The sequence below is a fragment of the Enhydra lutris genome, unplaced genomic scaffold, assembly GCF_002288905.1.
Source record: "Enhydra lutris kenyoni isolate GAN:26980312 unplaced genomic scaffold, ASM228890v2 scaffoldscaffold2, whole genome shotgun sequence".
Classification (NCBI taxonomy): domain Eukaryota; kingdom Metazoa; phylum Chordata; class Mammalia; order Carnivora; family Mustelidae; genus Enhydra; species Enhydra lutris.
In genome coordinates this window covers 80,442,497-80,460,822 of record NW_019154086.1, presented here as the reverse complement: position 1 = coordinate 80,460,822, position 18,326 = coordinate 80,442,497, and the positions used below count along the sequence as shown (strand labels likewise).

Here is an 18,326-nt window from a genome sequence, read left to right as displayed (position 1 = left end):
GTATGAACTCATAGGTATTTATTTTATACTTTATGCAGTAATACATTATTTATTTTGTTGTTCAAATTGTTTCAGGTGTAGCTGTTTCAGTTGGCTCCATATCCTCTTGGATATGCTCCCATTCTTTTGATTTGGGGGCACTTCTTACTTTCTGGCAGTACAAGAAGCCCCAGGCTCATCTCATAGACTCCCTGCTCTGGCTGTAGAATCAGCCATCTCTCCAAGGAGTCCGAGTTCCTTTTATTGGAGAATAGCATTAGAAAGCAGGATCTGGGAGCTGGAGTCATGATCTTGTAACTTTTCTTTTCTTTTAGTGCAATTCATGACAAAAATAACTCCTGAAACTTGAATACCATCAGACATAAAGTGTGGGGCATTACACATTCCAGAGTGATTTCACGGGCCACCCCCTTCCCTCACCAAAGATGCTCAGATCCAATTGAAGACAAACTAACAAATGGGAGGGCCAGATTTTGGCCTCTGATTTTGACATGGCCAAGGATCTGCTATGGAAGACAGCAGAGTGCGGTAGGATGAGGAGGAGCGTTACCTCAAACAGAGGTAATTATAATCATTTGGCAAAGTTTAAGAGACTCAATGATAATGTATAAAGTCCCACCATAGGGCACAGAGTAAGAGGAAAGCACTCAGAACATGGTAGCCAATATGGTATATGTTAGAAAAAAAAAAAATATATATATATATATATATATCTCATGCAGAATTAGGCATTCTACAGCAGCTTTGATACAACTGATAGAGGAGATAGAAGTTGACTTTCCATGTTGGGGGGACTTCCATATCACATGACTGGCTTTAATCAATAGTTGACAACAAGGCTAGAGGCATTTGTGAAATAAAATCACATGTAGTGTTTTTCATTATTTACATTACTGGAGTGAATGGAAAATGATAGTACAAACTCAGGTAAAAAGAATCCCTAGTGGACGTACATAAAGAAGTAATAAAAGTATTTCATTTCCCTCCTCTTCTTTTTCTAGAGGAAAAACAAAAGACTCACAGCCAAGTAGTTTGAGGTGAGAAATTCTCTAAAGGGACTGAAACATATTTTGCCTTTCATTCTGAGATTTGAAAGCTCTTTAAATCCAAAAATCACGTTCAGATTTGATATTCATAATATGGTGAGAAAAGTGCCTAAATTGAGTAGTATCACATATAGAGATCAAACAATTCATTAGTTCAAGATAAATATTGGGATCAGTGGACTTTGTGGGTTTTCAGTTTACTTACAAATTCTATATATAGGATGGCTTTATTCATGCATTTACAGCTTTATGTTTCCTGTATGACCTTAGACAAACACACACAATTGGAACACATCCCACTTAATTTATATCCTTGTGTGGTAGATAGAGTAATTCAGGGTGATAGCTTTTTTGCTAGTTTTTTGCTATGCACTAATTGTAAGTAACAACAACTGTGGGAATTGCAGACCAATGGTTAATACTGCTCCCCCTTCTTGAAAAAATTACTATTTAGTTGTGCAAACATTTATTTAATGAATATGTGTATGCCTGACAAGAGTACAGACTTTCAATCCAAAAAATGATGGGCCTAATTGTTTCTAAACTTGACCTCTCTTTTGTAATTCTTAAGTTGCCTCTGTAATTCATGCCTTCTGTCAGTAGTGTGGGCAGAAGGGGAAGAGGAGAGAAACACAGACCCTTAGCACCTGGTTGCCACACCTCATTGGAGGGTACCTGTGGCTATGTCACCGTATATATGGTTTACCTTGCCCTGCTGGTTGCCATAAAGGGGTTGTTAACTTTCATTCATGAGGCTGAGTTATATAAGTGCCAAATTTGAGACTAGTTGACTCACTAAGAAGGCGGAACATGACTGCAGGGGAATGGAATTTACTGGAATGTCCTCGTGCACTCAGAGAAAAAGCTGAAATAAGCAAAGGAAAGCAACAGTGGAGGAGGACTGACATTTTGGTCACCTGCATTAGTGGAGGAAATGCAAAATCCCTTTTTCTAAAGGCAGCCCCCACATCCCTGCCTGGGTTAGGGAGGGGGCGGATAACTTAGCACAGAAGCTGTGAAAGACAGACAGGTGATGGTGACTGTGTGTCCCTGACAATGAATTTGGAAGATGTCTCCTCTGACTCACCATCCATTTGGCTATTGATCAAACAACAGCATTTACAAAACCAATGCTCCCTCCACCCCGCCCCCTTTGCCTTATTGACCTAAGTGAGAAGTAAGAGTCAGTGGGTGCTTTCTAAAATGAGGCACGGGAAGGACGAGCTAGAACTGGAACTCAAGCCTTCTGACCATGCTATCACAGTACTCTGTTCAAGTTCAGTGCAGGCCTCTAGGTGAAGGGGTCTGCACTGAGTATGTGAGGGCCGGATACCTCTCTCTGGTCCAGCACAAATCACAAGAAACACTGTTAGTCATAAGGAAACTTCTGAATGACATACCCTGCAGTATCAGCGTATCTATCACAAAATACATTTTTTCATGTAAATAAACATTACATTCTCTGCACAGTTTTTGCCAAGAGTTAAAATCCAGATGTAATGGTTTAAATTACAGAAAGACAGAAACACTTAGAGCTACTGTATCTTAATTTCTCACACTACCAATTAAGAAATTCTGCCCTAAAGTATGAATGTTTCTCTGCAATTCTCTACAAATCACCATTAATAAGATAATAGAGCAGAAAAATTAGTAGGGAGTTCATTTGATTTTTTTCCCCCTGAAGGTTGGCTTTAGTGGGAAAATTTATCTACATTTTAATTCTAACGCATCGTGCATGATAAATGAACTCAGCTACATAAAGGACATGACATTGCTAGGTTTAGATTTCTATTTTTTTTCAACAAAATATTCCACCTAGCAAAGTTCCTACTCAGTGCCTGTCTCCCTAAAAGGAAATATATAGATTAATGAAACCCAAGACTCAAAGACCCCTAGTTCAGGATATGAGTCAAAAGAGGCAAAAAGAAATTGTCTTAGAGGTTTGAGGCCAGCCAGAAAGCTGCTTTCCTGCTTTGGTTTTTATCAGGTATGTCTGCCCTGGCTTGTTTTAAACAGGAAGAGCAACAGGAAACCTATTTTATGTTGCTTTCATCATGGGATTCGATGACTGCGGGGACCAGAGACAGTGAAAAGATATTTACCCTGAAGCCGCAGCTGAACACGAGAGGAAAACATATTACCCTTCATCGCTTCCCCGAGATCTGTCTGCACTCTCTTCTGTATTATTTGAAGAATAGGTTCCTTATTCAGACAACCTCCCGTATGATCCCACATAGCCATGGCTATATCCCTGGTGGTTGACAAATGTTGAATTGATATTGCTAAGGGGAGTGCTCGAGTCAGAGGAAAAAATACATGCATTCTTTCACAGTTGCCACAAGAAAAGTCAATTTATTGTCACTGGTTATTTTTTGAACTTGAGGAACATGGTGGCTAAATCCCTCATTTCATGTTAGAGATGAATGCATCAGCTAAGAGCAGGGAAATGTCTGAAACATTCAATGTACAGAAAAAGAATTATAGGAAAGGAGTTGACCCTCAGAGTTCAATTGTTAAAAAATGGGAAATGTTCTAGGAAAAATGTTTATAGTTCAGTTTTTGATTATTAAAGATAGGCACTTTCTATGTAAGCTGATATTAACTAAAACATGAAGCATCATTAGCATTAGGGGTAAATTCTGTTTTGGATAATAATTACTAGCACTCACTGATATTTAAAAAAAAAACAAGGGAAAGAAATCTGTAATCATCTATGTTTTCTAGAACACAGAAGATCAGAATGGTAAAAATACTTATTCTAAACCAGTCAACAAAGATAGAGGACTCTCATTTTTGATATGAGTGATAACCACATCAGAGAAAAAAACATTATATGGCATACGGAGTAAAATTGTGCATCTCTCTGTGGTGATTGTTGAAAATGTTTAACCAATTAAAAGAAAGAACTTCTCACTAGAGCACATGATGATGAGAATGTTATTGATACAAAAATGAAGACCTATAGAGAAATACAGTACAATACTAGAATGTTCTAGAAAGGCTGTCTGCTCTGATAGGAAAAAACAAACAAACAAAAAACCAACAACAAAAAACTACATTCTATTTTGGACTCTTAATATTTTGGTTGCATGTATTTTTATAATTTCTACCTAGCAACATCCTTTTATTATTCCCTTTGGGGGGGGCATTTGACAAAGGCAACTTACATTACATCGTTAAATTTCAACTTTAGATCGCTAAACATTATATTAGTAAGACTGATCAATACAACAGAAGTCACAAGGGAAAGAAGATGGGTTCTAGATCTGAAGTAATTTCTTGTTATTTTCAAAGAGCTATGATAGAAAATTCCCATATCTCTTCACACAAATGAAATGCCAAAGTAAGAAATGATGAACAAGAACATAAAACATCATGGTTGTATGTTGTAATGTTGTTGTTGTTTTTTAAAAAGATTTTATTTATTTATTTGCCAGAGAGTGAGAGCACAAGCAGGGAGAGTGTCAGGCAAAGGGAGAAGCAGACTCCCCGCAGAGCAGGGAGCCTGATGTAGGACTCGATCCCAGGACCCTGAGGCCAACACAAATCCCAGACTCAGGATTGAGCCGAAGGCAGATGCTTAACCAGCTGAGCCACCCGGGCGCCCCTGTATGTTGAATGGTTATCAGTAAAGGGTACAGTACACAGATCACGGCAGTGCTAAGATACTCAGAACATTCAGTAACAAGCAACACAGAGGCTTTCAGTAACATTTCCTAGTAGGTATCATCATCAGCTAGCAATCCTGATTCTGTTAGGAAATCAAACTATTACTCTACTTTGAAGTTAAACACCATGTTTCAGGCCTAAGTTATAAGAAAAATGGTAAATATATAATAGATTTAGCTATAAAAGTCTCTTTTGCTAACCCTTTCCAGTACTGAATAAGTTTTTAATGTAAAGATTTCCAAGTACTGCTTATTAGTCGTGAATAATCAGGCTAAAAACAAACAAAAAAGAAGCCATCACTGTTTAGGTATTAATGTAAAGGAAAAAATAAGATCTTAAAAAAGTGAGAGATACTTTGTTTTATAAATGCATCACAATTTCTCAGTTATGAATGAATTATATGTCACTGATTTTAGACCCGTGGCCTACTATTTAATGAATTGACTGGCAATTTCATGACTGAGTATCCCACTGAGTTGAGACAGTTAATTCAACGTCTGAAAGTGTTCAGGTTTACAGCTGCAGAGTAGCTTGGATACCTGAGTTAGTCAATATAATCTTACATTACAAAATAGTACCTAAAGAAAAACTATTATTAACCCCCGTGTTTGGCCCATTGTGCATGCATGCATATACGTGGGGAGGGTATGAGAGGTAAGATAAACATTTTAACATTCATTCTATATCAATCCCAATGGTAGCCCAGCAAAGTAAGTATTAGCAAAGGCAATTTTGCAGTTTTTAAATTTTTTTTTTATTTTTTATTGATCAACAATAAAAGACGTTTTCTGAAATGTTACAATTCCCAATTCAGGTCTTCAGAAAGACGGAGATATCAGCATCCACCAAGATACTAAATGAAGCAGAGATCACAAGATAAAACTTAGGCAAAATGAAGCATGGACAAGTTTATAATGGTTTTATATTATCTCTGATCCAACTCTTAATTTTATATCATTACTACATTACTACATACTTATTACAGTATTTCTAAACACAATAAAAAAAAACATAGTAACAACCTTGGTGCTTTATATATTATACCAAGATATACTTAGAACAAATAAAGTACCCCAATATTCTTCTTAAAAAAATACTGTATACATTCAACAGAAATAATCATACATGACACATGATTCATATGTGAACTTTAAGGATCAAATATTGGCCTAGAAAGAAAAGCTGTCTAAAGGCATCACACAGAATACTTCATCTGAGAATCCTAGCTGCTCTGATGCCTGGAAAAAGAGAGTCTAGGATCCTTGAAATTTCAAAAACATAACCCCCTCTAGCCAAAGTCTGACGTTCATTTGCATAAATCAATATTACATTTCAGACGTCTGCTGTTTCGTCTAGACAGCGGTGTTTCGCCAGCTTACACATTACAAGCTCTGTGACAAGGCGAACAGGAAAACAAAGCACACTTGGCTTCTGGTGAAGCTGAAACTCCGTCTCCTCAGTTGGGCATATCCACATTCTGAAGGACGAGGCCCACTCGGCTTGGAATGTACACCTAAGTCAACACAATCATGTCAGTGCCACTGAAAGAAATACCGAACACGATGACATTATGTCAAAAGGACACGATGCCCTCTCACATTTGCTTCAAGTTACAGTTATCGTGACACTTCTGCAAGCTCCCAGGAGACGTTTGGAAGGTTCAGCAGTCCCGGTACCTAAGCGAGACGCCTTTGAAGCAACGCCCACTAGAGGGCGCCATACACTTTACAAATCCCGACGTCCCGCAGACACGAGGGCTCTGAAGGACACGCGCTGCTGACGAGGCACTATGCGGTGGTACAGGAAGGCTGCCCTGAGGTTACAATGTTATTCTATTCAGGTGAATAAAAGTAATATACAGAACACTGCTCGACCAAGACTCTTATTTGTCATCCCGTTTTGTCTTCTGTCATTTTAAGAAATAAACTTTAAAGGTATTATAAGGGATCCTAAGGGTATTTAGGTCCCTCCCCAACTTAAACCAGCCAAAAAGCTCGCCCTGCATTGAAAACGCAGTACACATCCTCTCCAAGCCCTGCAGGGCCCTGACTCCGCCCCTTCCTGCGAGACAGTCCATCTCGCGTCTCAGCTGGGTGTGGCACGAGTCTCTCCTCCCCTCACACCAGGCTCCTCCCACGGGGCGGGGGAAGGGGGGGTCTTTCCTCCCTTCTCTGGGTCCCTGCTCAGAACACTCTCTACCTTGCTAGTTCCTTATCTCTTGCATTTTAAAAAGTTCCAGCTCCACAGAGGGGTGTCTCTTGACAACGTTAGATAGCATAGGTTTTCCACTTTGTTTTCTATGATGCATTTTTGTTTCCTTTTTCTTCTTCTTCTTCTTTTTTTTTTTTTTTAAATCTGGGCAACCTTGGCTGTGTTGCTTTGCCTCTCTGGGTCCCTGATCTCCCTTCTGTATGGTGAGGACGCCAAACGATAATCGCAGCTAACAGCTACTAAGCGCTCAGTCTGTGCCCTCCATCAGGGAGGATCTCCACGTCTTTCTGGTCCTAGTTCATTCACTCCTCAGGACAACCCTGTGAGGCAGCACTGGGATCACCTCCATCTTTCAGATGAGGGAATGGAGGCACGGGGCAGCTAAATAATTTTCCCAAGGTCACACACTTAGTAAGTGGCAGAGATGAGAGATGAATCCAAGTTCTCTGGTCAAAGGGATTTTTCTTTCTTTCTGAACATCTAACACAATTTGCGATTTTTTTTTCAAGTTTATGATATGTCGTCCCCACCAGACTATGAACTTTATAAGGGTAGGAGCCCTAAGTCTCCACATTTTAACTCTTCACAGGTGCCAGTGGACAAAGTAGGTGCCAATGATGACAAAATAAAATAATGAACAATGAATAAAAGAATAAATAAAAGTGGACCCAATGTGTGCATATATCACAAGATATTCTTTGGTAGACTTATATCTGAAATACTTTTTACAAAATTGAGAAGTGAACTGAACTGCTTGATGTTTATCTATGTGCTATTTTACATATATTTACTGTTAAGAAACAGTAAAAATAATATTAGACTGCTGGCATCATTGTGACAATATCTTTCCATTTCTGACACTGTGAATATTTTATTATTTCAGTCATTTTATCTTTAAGTAAAAATCTGGCTGATGGGTTAAAGAAAGAAAGAAAAAAAGCTTTTATAGTTTAGAACCAGAATGAAAGATGCAAAGCAGACACACTTAAGGAAAAAAAGATAAAGGAACAGAACAGCTGGTTTTCACTGAATGAAACTATTGGATGTCCAATACATCTCGACTCTGCAAATGAACACAATGCTTTCCCTTAAGGTTTTTGCCATAAAGAACTCTCACAATTCTAAAAAAAATCAGATACACTAATCTAGTTGGTTAGTTTTGAACAATAAAGATTAAAGTAGTTGTAAAATGATGGCATTTTAAAGAAGAAATTTATATTATGAATGTAGTAACTAGAGAAGAGTTTTTCTAATCTTCAATTAATAGTGATTTTCAAAAATGATCATCATCAAAATTTCACAAATGCTAACAGTCACTGGGTAGCTCAATGTCTCACAGTTCGATTTACGTCTAGTACTTCTAAAAGATAAATAGTATGCCCTTCCCATCATTAAGTGTGGGGAAACCCTTTATGTCAGTGCCATAACCTGTTTCCCTCTATTTTTCCTATTATTTACAGGTTCAACCAATTCTTTCTCCAATTCTCATCAAAATAGGCAGGAGTCAGGAGACAGTGTTCTGCCCTTTCAAAGGAGTTTGCCATATACTTACTCTGTTCTGTGTGTATAGTTTGGGGAATCACAAAAACTAGGTTTAACTAATCACTGGGGCAGCAGGTTATAATAGAATGATTCTGAACTCTTTTAAGTACTTTAGAACTGAAGATCAATCTAAATGTTTCAGTAGTACCAATGACTAGCTAAAAGAATTTCAGTTCCCTTTACATTAAAAACATTTCTCTGATTTTAGGTATGGTCTTATATGCATATAAAAGGATTCTGGTAAGTTCAAGGCTCTGCAGACAGATCTAATGAAACAAACAAGTCAGACCTAAACAAATAATGATAGATCTCTGCTCAGTGTGGCACAGTGATCTGGCAGGACAGGTCACATCAATCTCCTGTTTGAATCCTACAGAGTTCTGGCACCTACTCTGTTGGATTCATAACCTCATAACTAATTTCATTAATGAAATACAAATGAAAACTATAAACCTATAATTTAGAAACACTCTTCCTTTCTGTGATCTCTTGGTATTTTAGCCGACCCAAATGTAAGAGTAAAACAAAAGGGATGACAAGAAGTTCAAGGCTTGCAATATATACGTTGAGTTTCCTCTTTTGGCATTCAATGGTTTAAAAATGCTCCAAGAACGCTTACTAAATGATGCTGGTCGTTTTATGTAAGGAGTTTTATGAGGCCAATTCCAGTCACACATAGAGACCTCTTAATACTATCTGCTCAAAAAACCTTCAGTTGATAATTGTAGAGTATCAATAACGGGAATATTGTGTAATTATATTTTTCACTGCAGTGTTAATTACTAGAATGTGTTTATGTTGCTCTTGAGCCCTTGCAGTATAGGCAACGTGAAAGAATTTCCCCAAGCAAGTGATTTTTCTTAACTCTGGCTATTTATGGAAATTTGAGTTTTTTTCTTTATTAGGGTTCTGAGTCTGTAAATCAATTTTCTTAGTGGTTAGGACATGACTACCAATTATACTAAAGGATTTAAGATAATCAGAACTAATCCTTATGATGAGACAATCACAGACACGAACAGTTTGGGGGCTCTATAATTTAGTGCTAAGTATTGGCTCTGTAACACTCATTTTATAATTTGAATTCTAAAAATAGTTTTGATTCATATAGTAAGTGAAAAGAAATATGAACATAATTTGAGTAGGTTTAAACATGAAAATGTTTAAGCATATTTAAATATAAACAGTTTATATTTAAGTGTATGTATAGAAAAAGTGTTAAGTACGCTACAGGTAATATATGCTGATCAACATATATACCATGCCCATGTGTTAGCCATTGAGCCCTAAAGACTTTGTGGTTAGGAGCACATTAAGAACATATAAGACAATGTAATGTATGGTCATGAATTTAATATTTTCTAGCTATATTTATAGTCAGCACTTCAGAAGGAATCAGAATTCCATAGTATAATTCAATTCACTTTTTAAGAGAGGCAAATGCATGCTAATATACCTAGTTATTTTGACTACCCTAATGACTTAATCACTATGTTGAACTAACATGACTAAAAAAAACCCAGAAACAAAAAAACCCATGACAACAAAAAACTAAAGCACACAATCATCTATTATATTATGACATCCAGGCAAAGTATTATGTTCTTCGAGGATAACTGAGTTGCAAAAATTAATTATACAATTTTTGAAAACAGGGTGTCAAAAATTTGAAAACAGAAAATTTTAAAATAACTTTTAAGTAGAAAATACCTTAATTTTTAAATTTCTTTAGAAATTGCTAAATTTAGCAACAGCACATAATTGAAGGGTGATAACATCATTTGATGAAAAGGGCACTAGACTTTTAATAGTCTTCATACACACATTTGTCATAAAAGAATTACAAATTATTTTGAAAAATAAGTTTGATATATAAAATAATTCTAATTTTCACATATGTGTTTTAGTTCATAAAGCATTTTCTGAGAAAAAATAAATCTTATTCTAATTCATTATTTCATGTTAGGCTAAGAGAAAAGTGATACTAATATTTCTATATAGAAATCTATATTATCTGATTTAGAAATATTAAAAAAGAATAAGCTTTAAGAACTGTTTGACTTTTTTTCTTATCTGAAAAACCTAAACATGTTCATGATTTGGGATAGAGCAAAAGACATTTTCCCAACTGCTAAATTGTATTTCCACTACAATAAAGATACACCTATGCCAAATTCCATATTTAAACCAAAAGTCTGCTTCTGCATTCCCAAATTTAGAATAAGAATAAACAGATCTACTTCTTTTTTTTTTTTTTTAAATCACATAAACAGATCTACTTTTTAGTGATGAGGTGCCAAACTGGCAAAGTAATAAATGCTGAAATTATTGCCTTATTCGTATTTCACCCTTGAGACTACTTGAGTTACCATAAAGGAAACTAATTCTCTTTTTAGGTGCAATAATCTGTTCCTCCATTTGTGCCAGGGAATTTGAATTTATGAACCAGAGAAGGGAAAGAAAGCCTCCCTGCTTTCAGTGCACTGACCAACATGTAAGTAACATATAGGTTCATATAAGTTCCTCTATCAGAAACAAAAATATAGGGGCACCTGGGTGGTTCACACGTTAAGCAGCTGCCTTTGTCTCAGGTCATGATCCCAGGATTCTGGGATCAAGCCCCACATCGGGCTCCCTGCTGGGCTGGAAGGCTGGTTCTCCCTCTCCCATTCCCCCTGCTTGTGTTCCCTCTCTCACGGTGTCTCTCTCTGTCAAATAAATAAAATCTTTAAAAAACAAAACAAAACCAAACCAAGATATAGGGAAATGAGTGTGCTAAAGGGTAGTTTCTGACAATTGCCAGGAAAGGAGAATGGAGAAATTCTTTCTCATCGCTTCTTGGCATTTGCGGGCGACTCTGACCTTAGCAAAGGTGTGTCAACGGTAGTGCACCCACGATTCTCGCGGGGCTTCCCAGCGTCAACTGATGGAGTTCATAATAGGGAAGGTGCTGGATCAGCAGCTTGCGTGGCTATTTTAAGATTCCTTCAAGCACTATTTGTTACTATCTTTGAAAGCAGATTTGATACTTATTCAGCAAATCCTTTGGATTATTGAGCTTGCAAATTAAGCTTTGGTAAATACTGTGTCCTTATTATGATGGGCAGAAATTTTATGGAGAAGGAAAGAAGTCTTCTCTTCTCCCCTTTATTCCAGGCGTGTGGGAGGCAAGAGTGATCTCTCGCTGGCGGTGGAATGAGACCTGGAGTGCCTGCAGTCATTTCAAGAACCCTGATCGGATCCCAGCACATATGACCTAGTTTAATAGAGTCCCATTATACTGAGGCATTCTTAGAACAGGTTTGTTTTTTAATGTGCTTTTTTTCCCCTCTGGCTCTTCAAAGGATAACTCTGGCAAGAAGGAACATGTTTTATTGGACTTTCCGGTCTATTTGGGCTCTTATTCCTATATTAAAACTAGTGATCATTTCACCTGGAGCCTAAAGACATTTAAATGAGTGTTTCCTGAAGCACCTTAAGTTACTGAAACAAGATGCTGCCGTTGGGAAGACAGAGCTAATCATCACCTTTTTGACCCAGTTGGATCAGAATTCTAATACAGGCAGGGGCTGAGCTATGTTCTGTCTCTCATGTGCTTGCAGCGCGGTATTCCTCTACCTGTTACCAATGCTCATGTGCTGCTCTCCACTCCACCTGCTAATTTCGACCCGTGCATTCCTTATTTGCAAGATAAATTCAATTAGTACTTGCGAAATAATCTCCTAACTGTTGCTGCCACTGTGAGTTGGCTTGTTCTAATTATGATAGAATCTTCCTATTTTTAAAAGAACTGAAAGCACAGCAAGATATTTTCTGCCCATCCCCATAGATGGTGAGCCCTTGGCATAAGATTATTAACTTTCCCTAAATTGGGAGAAGTTCTTCTTAACTATGCGTCCTCAAAGCACCTAGTATCCTGATGTGCTTAACATACCTAAAAAAGAACTGAATAGCCATAACAATACCTTTAAAATACACGTGAAATAGCATATTGCGGTTTCCAAAAAACTTGGCCAAGTTAATGAGTTCATGCGTCATAAGAATCTGTTGCTGTGGAGAGTATCCTATACTAATCCTCATTACAGAGGATGGAAAATGCAGTGCAGAAAAGGTGAGAACTCAGTTTCTTAGAGCTAGTAAATGGCAGACAGGGGGCTCGATCCCAAGTTCGCTGCCACAACATTCTGTGGTCTTTTCAATGCTCTACCAAGCCTCTCTACCTAACAGAGAACCCTCACTGGACACATGAAGCTTTAGGAAGTTTGCTACATACAAATGTTGCCTGACTCTTCCAAATTCCTTTCCATTCCTTGCAAGTTGAATGATCTTCCTTAATCTCTCAGAGGTTATTGCAGAATTTTAAGATAATCTTTTTTTTTTTTTAAGATTTTATGTTTTTATTTAGAGAAACAGAGCACACAAGCAGGGAGAGGGACAGAGAGAGTGGGAGCTGGACTGAGCATGGAGCTGGACACAGGGTTCAATCTCAGGACCTGAGAGCATGACCTGAGCCAGAATCAAGAGTCAGATGCTTAACTGACTGAGATACCCAGGTGTCTCCTAAGATAATTTTTAAAATTCATTTCAGGGGGCGCCTGGGTGGCTCAGCTGAGAGAGTGTCTGACTTTTGATTTCAGCTCAGGTTATGATCTCAGAGTTGTAAGACTTAGCCCGCTTCGGGCTCCCCACTCAGTGCAGAGTTAGCTTGAGATTCTCTCTACCCCTTTTCTGCCCCTCACCCCCACTTGTGTGTTCTCTCTCTCAAACAATATTAAAAAAAAATTCATTTTAGAAACTATTCTTATCAACTTTATATGGCAAAACTGAATGTTCTGACAAATTACAACAATTATTCTTTGTGGATAAAATCTGATACCACCATGAAACCCTCCCTCTTAATAATTTTATTTTTTAAAAAGATTTTATTTATTTATTTGACAGAGATAGCAAGGAGGCAGAGAGGCAGGCAGGGAGAGAGAGAGGAGTGGGGGAAGCAGGCTCCTGGCTGAGCAGAGAGCCCGATGTGGGGCTTGATCCCAGGACCCTGGGATCATGACCCGAGCCGAAGGCAAAGGGTTTAACCCACTGAGCCACTCAGGCCTCCTTCTTAAAAATGCATATGGATTTACATCTGTATCTAAAGCTACTTAAACGTGTGCCACCATTGTCACCACCTATATAAACATACATACTGTTAGAATAACCCTCACATCTCCTGTGGCCATTACACTTTCCTCAGAGCCTATAATCCACAACTCAATCTTGTTCATCTCTGCTCTTGTCATTTATTTTATGCCACTGTCTTGGGAAAGCTGACTCCACAGGCAATACGGTGATTTACAAAGTGATACATCTGCACCACTTTAAGAGGTGGGAATATGGTAGAAAAGTGGGGGAACCAGGCGTCCCTTACAGATTCTCCCCTTTGACTTATACTTAAATTTTTGGAAAAGAGAGAATTTAACAGCTGTGATAAAACTATCTATATGTTTGTTAGATACATTCTGGCCTCATAAAAGTGAAACAAATCTTCATCGAAGACCTCCCATGATGAAAAAATGTGCATCTGAAGCAGAGTGATGGAAGAGGAAGAGGATGAGAAAATGAGAACGTGAATGAGAGGGAGGGAGGGGAAGATGGGGGAGGCGGGTATAGGACTAGTCAGGAAAAGGAAAAAAAAACATAATGTAGATATATGGATCTGAGCTTACTATCTGGACATAAAGTAAACAAGTCTTCCTCTAAATCTGGAGAGTTTCTAGATCCTACAGTTTTAAAAGAATTGAAGGCTTGTAGTTTAAAGCAATATTCTTTCATATGTATTAACACAGAGTAAAAATTAGTTATATGATTTAATGTTTTTCTCAGTGATATGAGGAAATCAGAAAATTCTGTAAGTAGAATGAATTCAGTCTTTGACTGCAGGAAAGAAAAGCAATAGATTTTTATAGACCCTCTTAAGGTGTTTTAAATTAAACTTCATTAGACAGTCAATAATGTAGAAATCTGCTGGATGTAAAAGATTATACAGAAAGCAAGAACAGAAGGGAAGTAAAGTGTTGCATAAAAATAGAAAAATATGCCTTCTCCTTATTTTTTGAGGAATATTTTTTATTCCTAGTGATAGACAAACTTTCCCAATTGTCCACCAAATACCTGTTACTATCAGCTTTCCAAAAGCAAATTCAGCCCAGCACCACACACACCGCCTCTGAATATTTCAGCTCACTTCTTTTCTATCAACCCCACCCCGTTTGTTTTTTGTTTCGTTTCGTTTTTTTACATGCCACTTACACAAAGTTGTTTCTTTGGACAAAAACACCGCTTTAAAAATAAAGGATTAAATGAATATGCAATGAATAGATCTTAAAGACCTTACTTACCAAAAGAGAACAGGGACGCTCATTATGTTTAAAATCTTCAGAAAAAAAATCAGTATTGTGGTCCAATCTCTGATGTCCTCCATATTCGGCAGCATCTGTATCCAGCACAATTTTGAATGTACAGCTCTTAAGGAATTTCAACGGTTCAGGAGTGAAATGAGACATTATAAAATATCTCCTGAGATAGTAATTTAAAAGGGAGTATTCTGAACACTGTTAAATCCTGATTTGTGTTATACACCCATTTCTTTTCGAATATTTCAGAGATACTCATGTTTGAAAGGGGGTATTAGAGACTCTGGTCCACATACTCATGGGTCCTTGTTATCCTACCACAGCTTATCACATGATCATCCAACCTAGGACTGACTATACCTATTAACAGAGAATTTACTTTTCTCTTACTACAACCCATCCCATTCATTAGAAATTCACTTCTGCAGTGAGCAGAAATTTGACTTCTTGGGACTTTTCAACCTGGAAAAGCTATAAAGGAAAATTCAAAATATAGTAACCTTTCATATATTTAATAATAGTTATGCTATCTCCCAGTGTTCTCTATATCTATTACTAAATACATACTAAATGTAATACCGGGACCTTTAAGAATTTCTCATTTGAAATGGCTTTTTACTCCTTCTTCAACTCCAACTTCATTCCAGTTTTCTAGATTCTTGTTATCAAAGTGAGGAACACAGAAGTGAACCAAGTGTCCATGTATGGTCTGAAGGGTGCAGACCTAAGCAGGCCTCCTTCTGCTACTAACACACAAGATCATGAAAACATACTGTCTATTCATGTTACACACAGATTTATGTTGCATTCATGAGGTCTGCTATAATTTAACATCCAGTTTTTTGGGTGAATTATTAGATATATTTTATTACTGTATTTACAACAAAATAAAAGCTATGGCTATTATGTTCAAATTTATTATAGTCTAAATGCTAGACATGACAATACAAAATTCCTTAAGTACATGTACATCAGTAGAAATGGAAATCTCAACTTTCTTCTAGCCTAAGGAGGGATACAAAGAGATTTAAGTGCTTTGTGTTTTCTTTCTCTGGTATACAAACCCTTAATTCAGAAGTGTTTGTGTATTTTCATTAAAAGTATCACGTTAAAAGTAGATGTGACCAACAATAACCATCATTTTCATGCCCAGGTAACCTCTCTCTGGGTAACAGATACAGTCAAACTTGCTAAAGGAACTTTTGGTGGGGGGGGATGGCTCCATTTCATTCAATCTAGGTCAGTCTACTTTGACTCAAATTCAAACTGATAATCAGAATGTTAGTGTTAAACAAGAAAGAGACAGAGAGAAAGATTGATTGAGATTCAAAAGATGACTACTGGGCACAGGCAGATTCTAAAGTCACTCAATATAGCTGAAAATGACTTGAGCATTTGAAATCATTTAATGGCAAAACACAGGTAGTGAAAATAAATAACTGGGGACACTGTAAAGAAACGAAGCCTTGTGGAATGAAGGGAACTAGTACAACTAAAGTTTAGCTTTTGTTCTTCATCCTAGTTCATTAAATGCTTGTACAAATCTTCAAAAAGCAAAAATAAGAACAAAAATGAGTACAATTTAGAGACTGGTGTCCTAGAATATTTTAAAAACTTCTGAAATAGAGTATCAATTATTAAATTAGTAGTTAAGATCACAGATAATTGGTAGTAGTGTTTGAAGAAAGCAAGTATCTCATCAAAATTTCCCAACCTGTGGGTTGATATTCACTGGTAGCTGTGTTATTAAAAAGATTTCACTGAATGAGTAATTATGTTATTACAAGGGACTGGGAATCTATATTTGCATCAGGCATTGTCTGAAACCGAAGTTATGTTATTATACACATCGGATACTGTATTTTAAATAATGTTCATCTTTTTTGATTATTAATAAAATGCAGATTCATTTCAAAAATCACAAGATTTAGAGTAAGGTTTTGCCTATATATTTTTTCAATCAAGAATACTGAAAGAACAATTGTTATAAAAGAATCCATTTGTTTTTGACACTGAAAGGGATCATCACACTTAAAATGGTTGAAATCTACTCAATGCGTGTAATTTGTAGTCATAAAGCAAAAGCTTAAAGAGCCATAACGAAAATTTTAAAACATCAGTTTGGACCTATTTCTCTGATCTATAATTTAAAGAATAAATTCAGCTGTGGATACTTTTGGAATTACTTAGCCCTGTGTCTACATTACCCAGGAAATACAATATAAAAGCAACTCTTGAGTTCCAGAAATTATAATAACTTAAAGCACTAGATTAAAAGTAATGATTGTGGAAGAGCCTTATAATTGTGAATTACTACCATATATTATTTGAGCATTAGAAAACCCATCTTTTAGGGACACTGCTTAGAACAAACAATTTTAAAACGGTTATTTGAGCACCTGGATTGATTTACTGATTTCCGGTCTCTCATTCAGGCATTCCCTTATTCCTTCTTTCTCATGTGCATACACACAAACACACACACACACAGGGCACCCAAACAGCACCAAAATCCCTGTAAACCCTCATATTTCACTAAAGAACATCTCTCTGAAAATACAACTCTGAACCGATTTACACTTATTTCAAATTATGTTTTTAAATATGGTTTCCAATTCTGTAGCAGATAGAGTAAATCTAGCAAGATACCTTAAAAGGCTTTCTTTCATTCATAGCTACCTCCCTACACTTAACAGAATGTCTTTTCATAAAAGGTTCTCAATACATCTTTGAAATATTTAGGACAATTCTGATTCACCAAGGAAGGTCTAATTCCATATCTTGTATTTTTGTATTAGAGGAAAGTAAAGTAAGTTATCTTTACTCCCCCACTCACTTACTAAGTACACAAAATGTATAAGGCACTGTGCAAGATTAAAAAAAAATGACTAAGATATGGTCTTAGTTTACTTACAACTTACAGCTGTAAGGAGAGATAACACATGCACCTGAATGTCTATAAATAAAGCAGAAAGGAGGGGTGCCTGGGTGGCTCAGTGGGTTAAAGCCTCTGCCTTCGGCTCAGGTCATGATCCCAGGGTTCTGGGATCGAGCCCCACATCGGGCTCTCTGCTCAGCAGGGAGCCTGCTTCCTCCTCTCTCTCTGCCTGCCTCTTTGCCTACTTGTGATCTCTATCTGTCAAATAAATAAATAAATAAAATCTTTTAAAAAAATGAAGCAGAAAGGAATATGCAGTGGGAGAGAGAGTCAAGGAGAAAAGGTAGGATTGACTGTCTATAAAGAGTTTTGAAGGCTGGGCTAGGCTGTTAAGATTTTTTGGTAATTAAGTACAGATTGTTGAAGATTGGTGAGAAAGAGTATGACAACCAAGAAAATTAACCTGGAGGTTAGGGGTAGAATGAGATGGACAAAGAAAAGACCAGGTCAGAGAGAACAGTCGGGAGTCTTAGAAGTCCACGGATAGTAGTCTGGCTAACCTCGGACAGTATGAATGGAGAG

General features: G+C 37.1%; 1 protein-coding gene across 1 annotated transcript in view; it reads right to left on the bottom strand.

Annotated features, from left to right (window-relative positions):
- Window positions 1-5,451: 5,451 nt before the first annotated feature.
- The window catches only part of LOC111148010 (1,4-alpha-glucan branching enzyme 1), a 287,214-nt gene continuing 274,339 nt past the window's right edge, over window positions 5,452-18,326 (bottom strand). The window contains exons 15-16 of the mRNA XM_022504347.1: window positions 14,852-14,969; window positions 5,452-6,228 (exon numbers count right to left, since the gene is read on the bottom strand). Of these exons, the coding sequence (XP_022360055.1) occupies window positions 6,172-6,228; window positions 14,852-14,969 (175 nt within the window). The 3' untranslated portion in view covers window positions 5,452-6,171. The remainder of the gene's footprint in view (window positions 6,229-14,851; window positions 14,970-18,326) is intronic.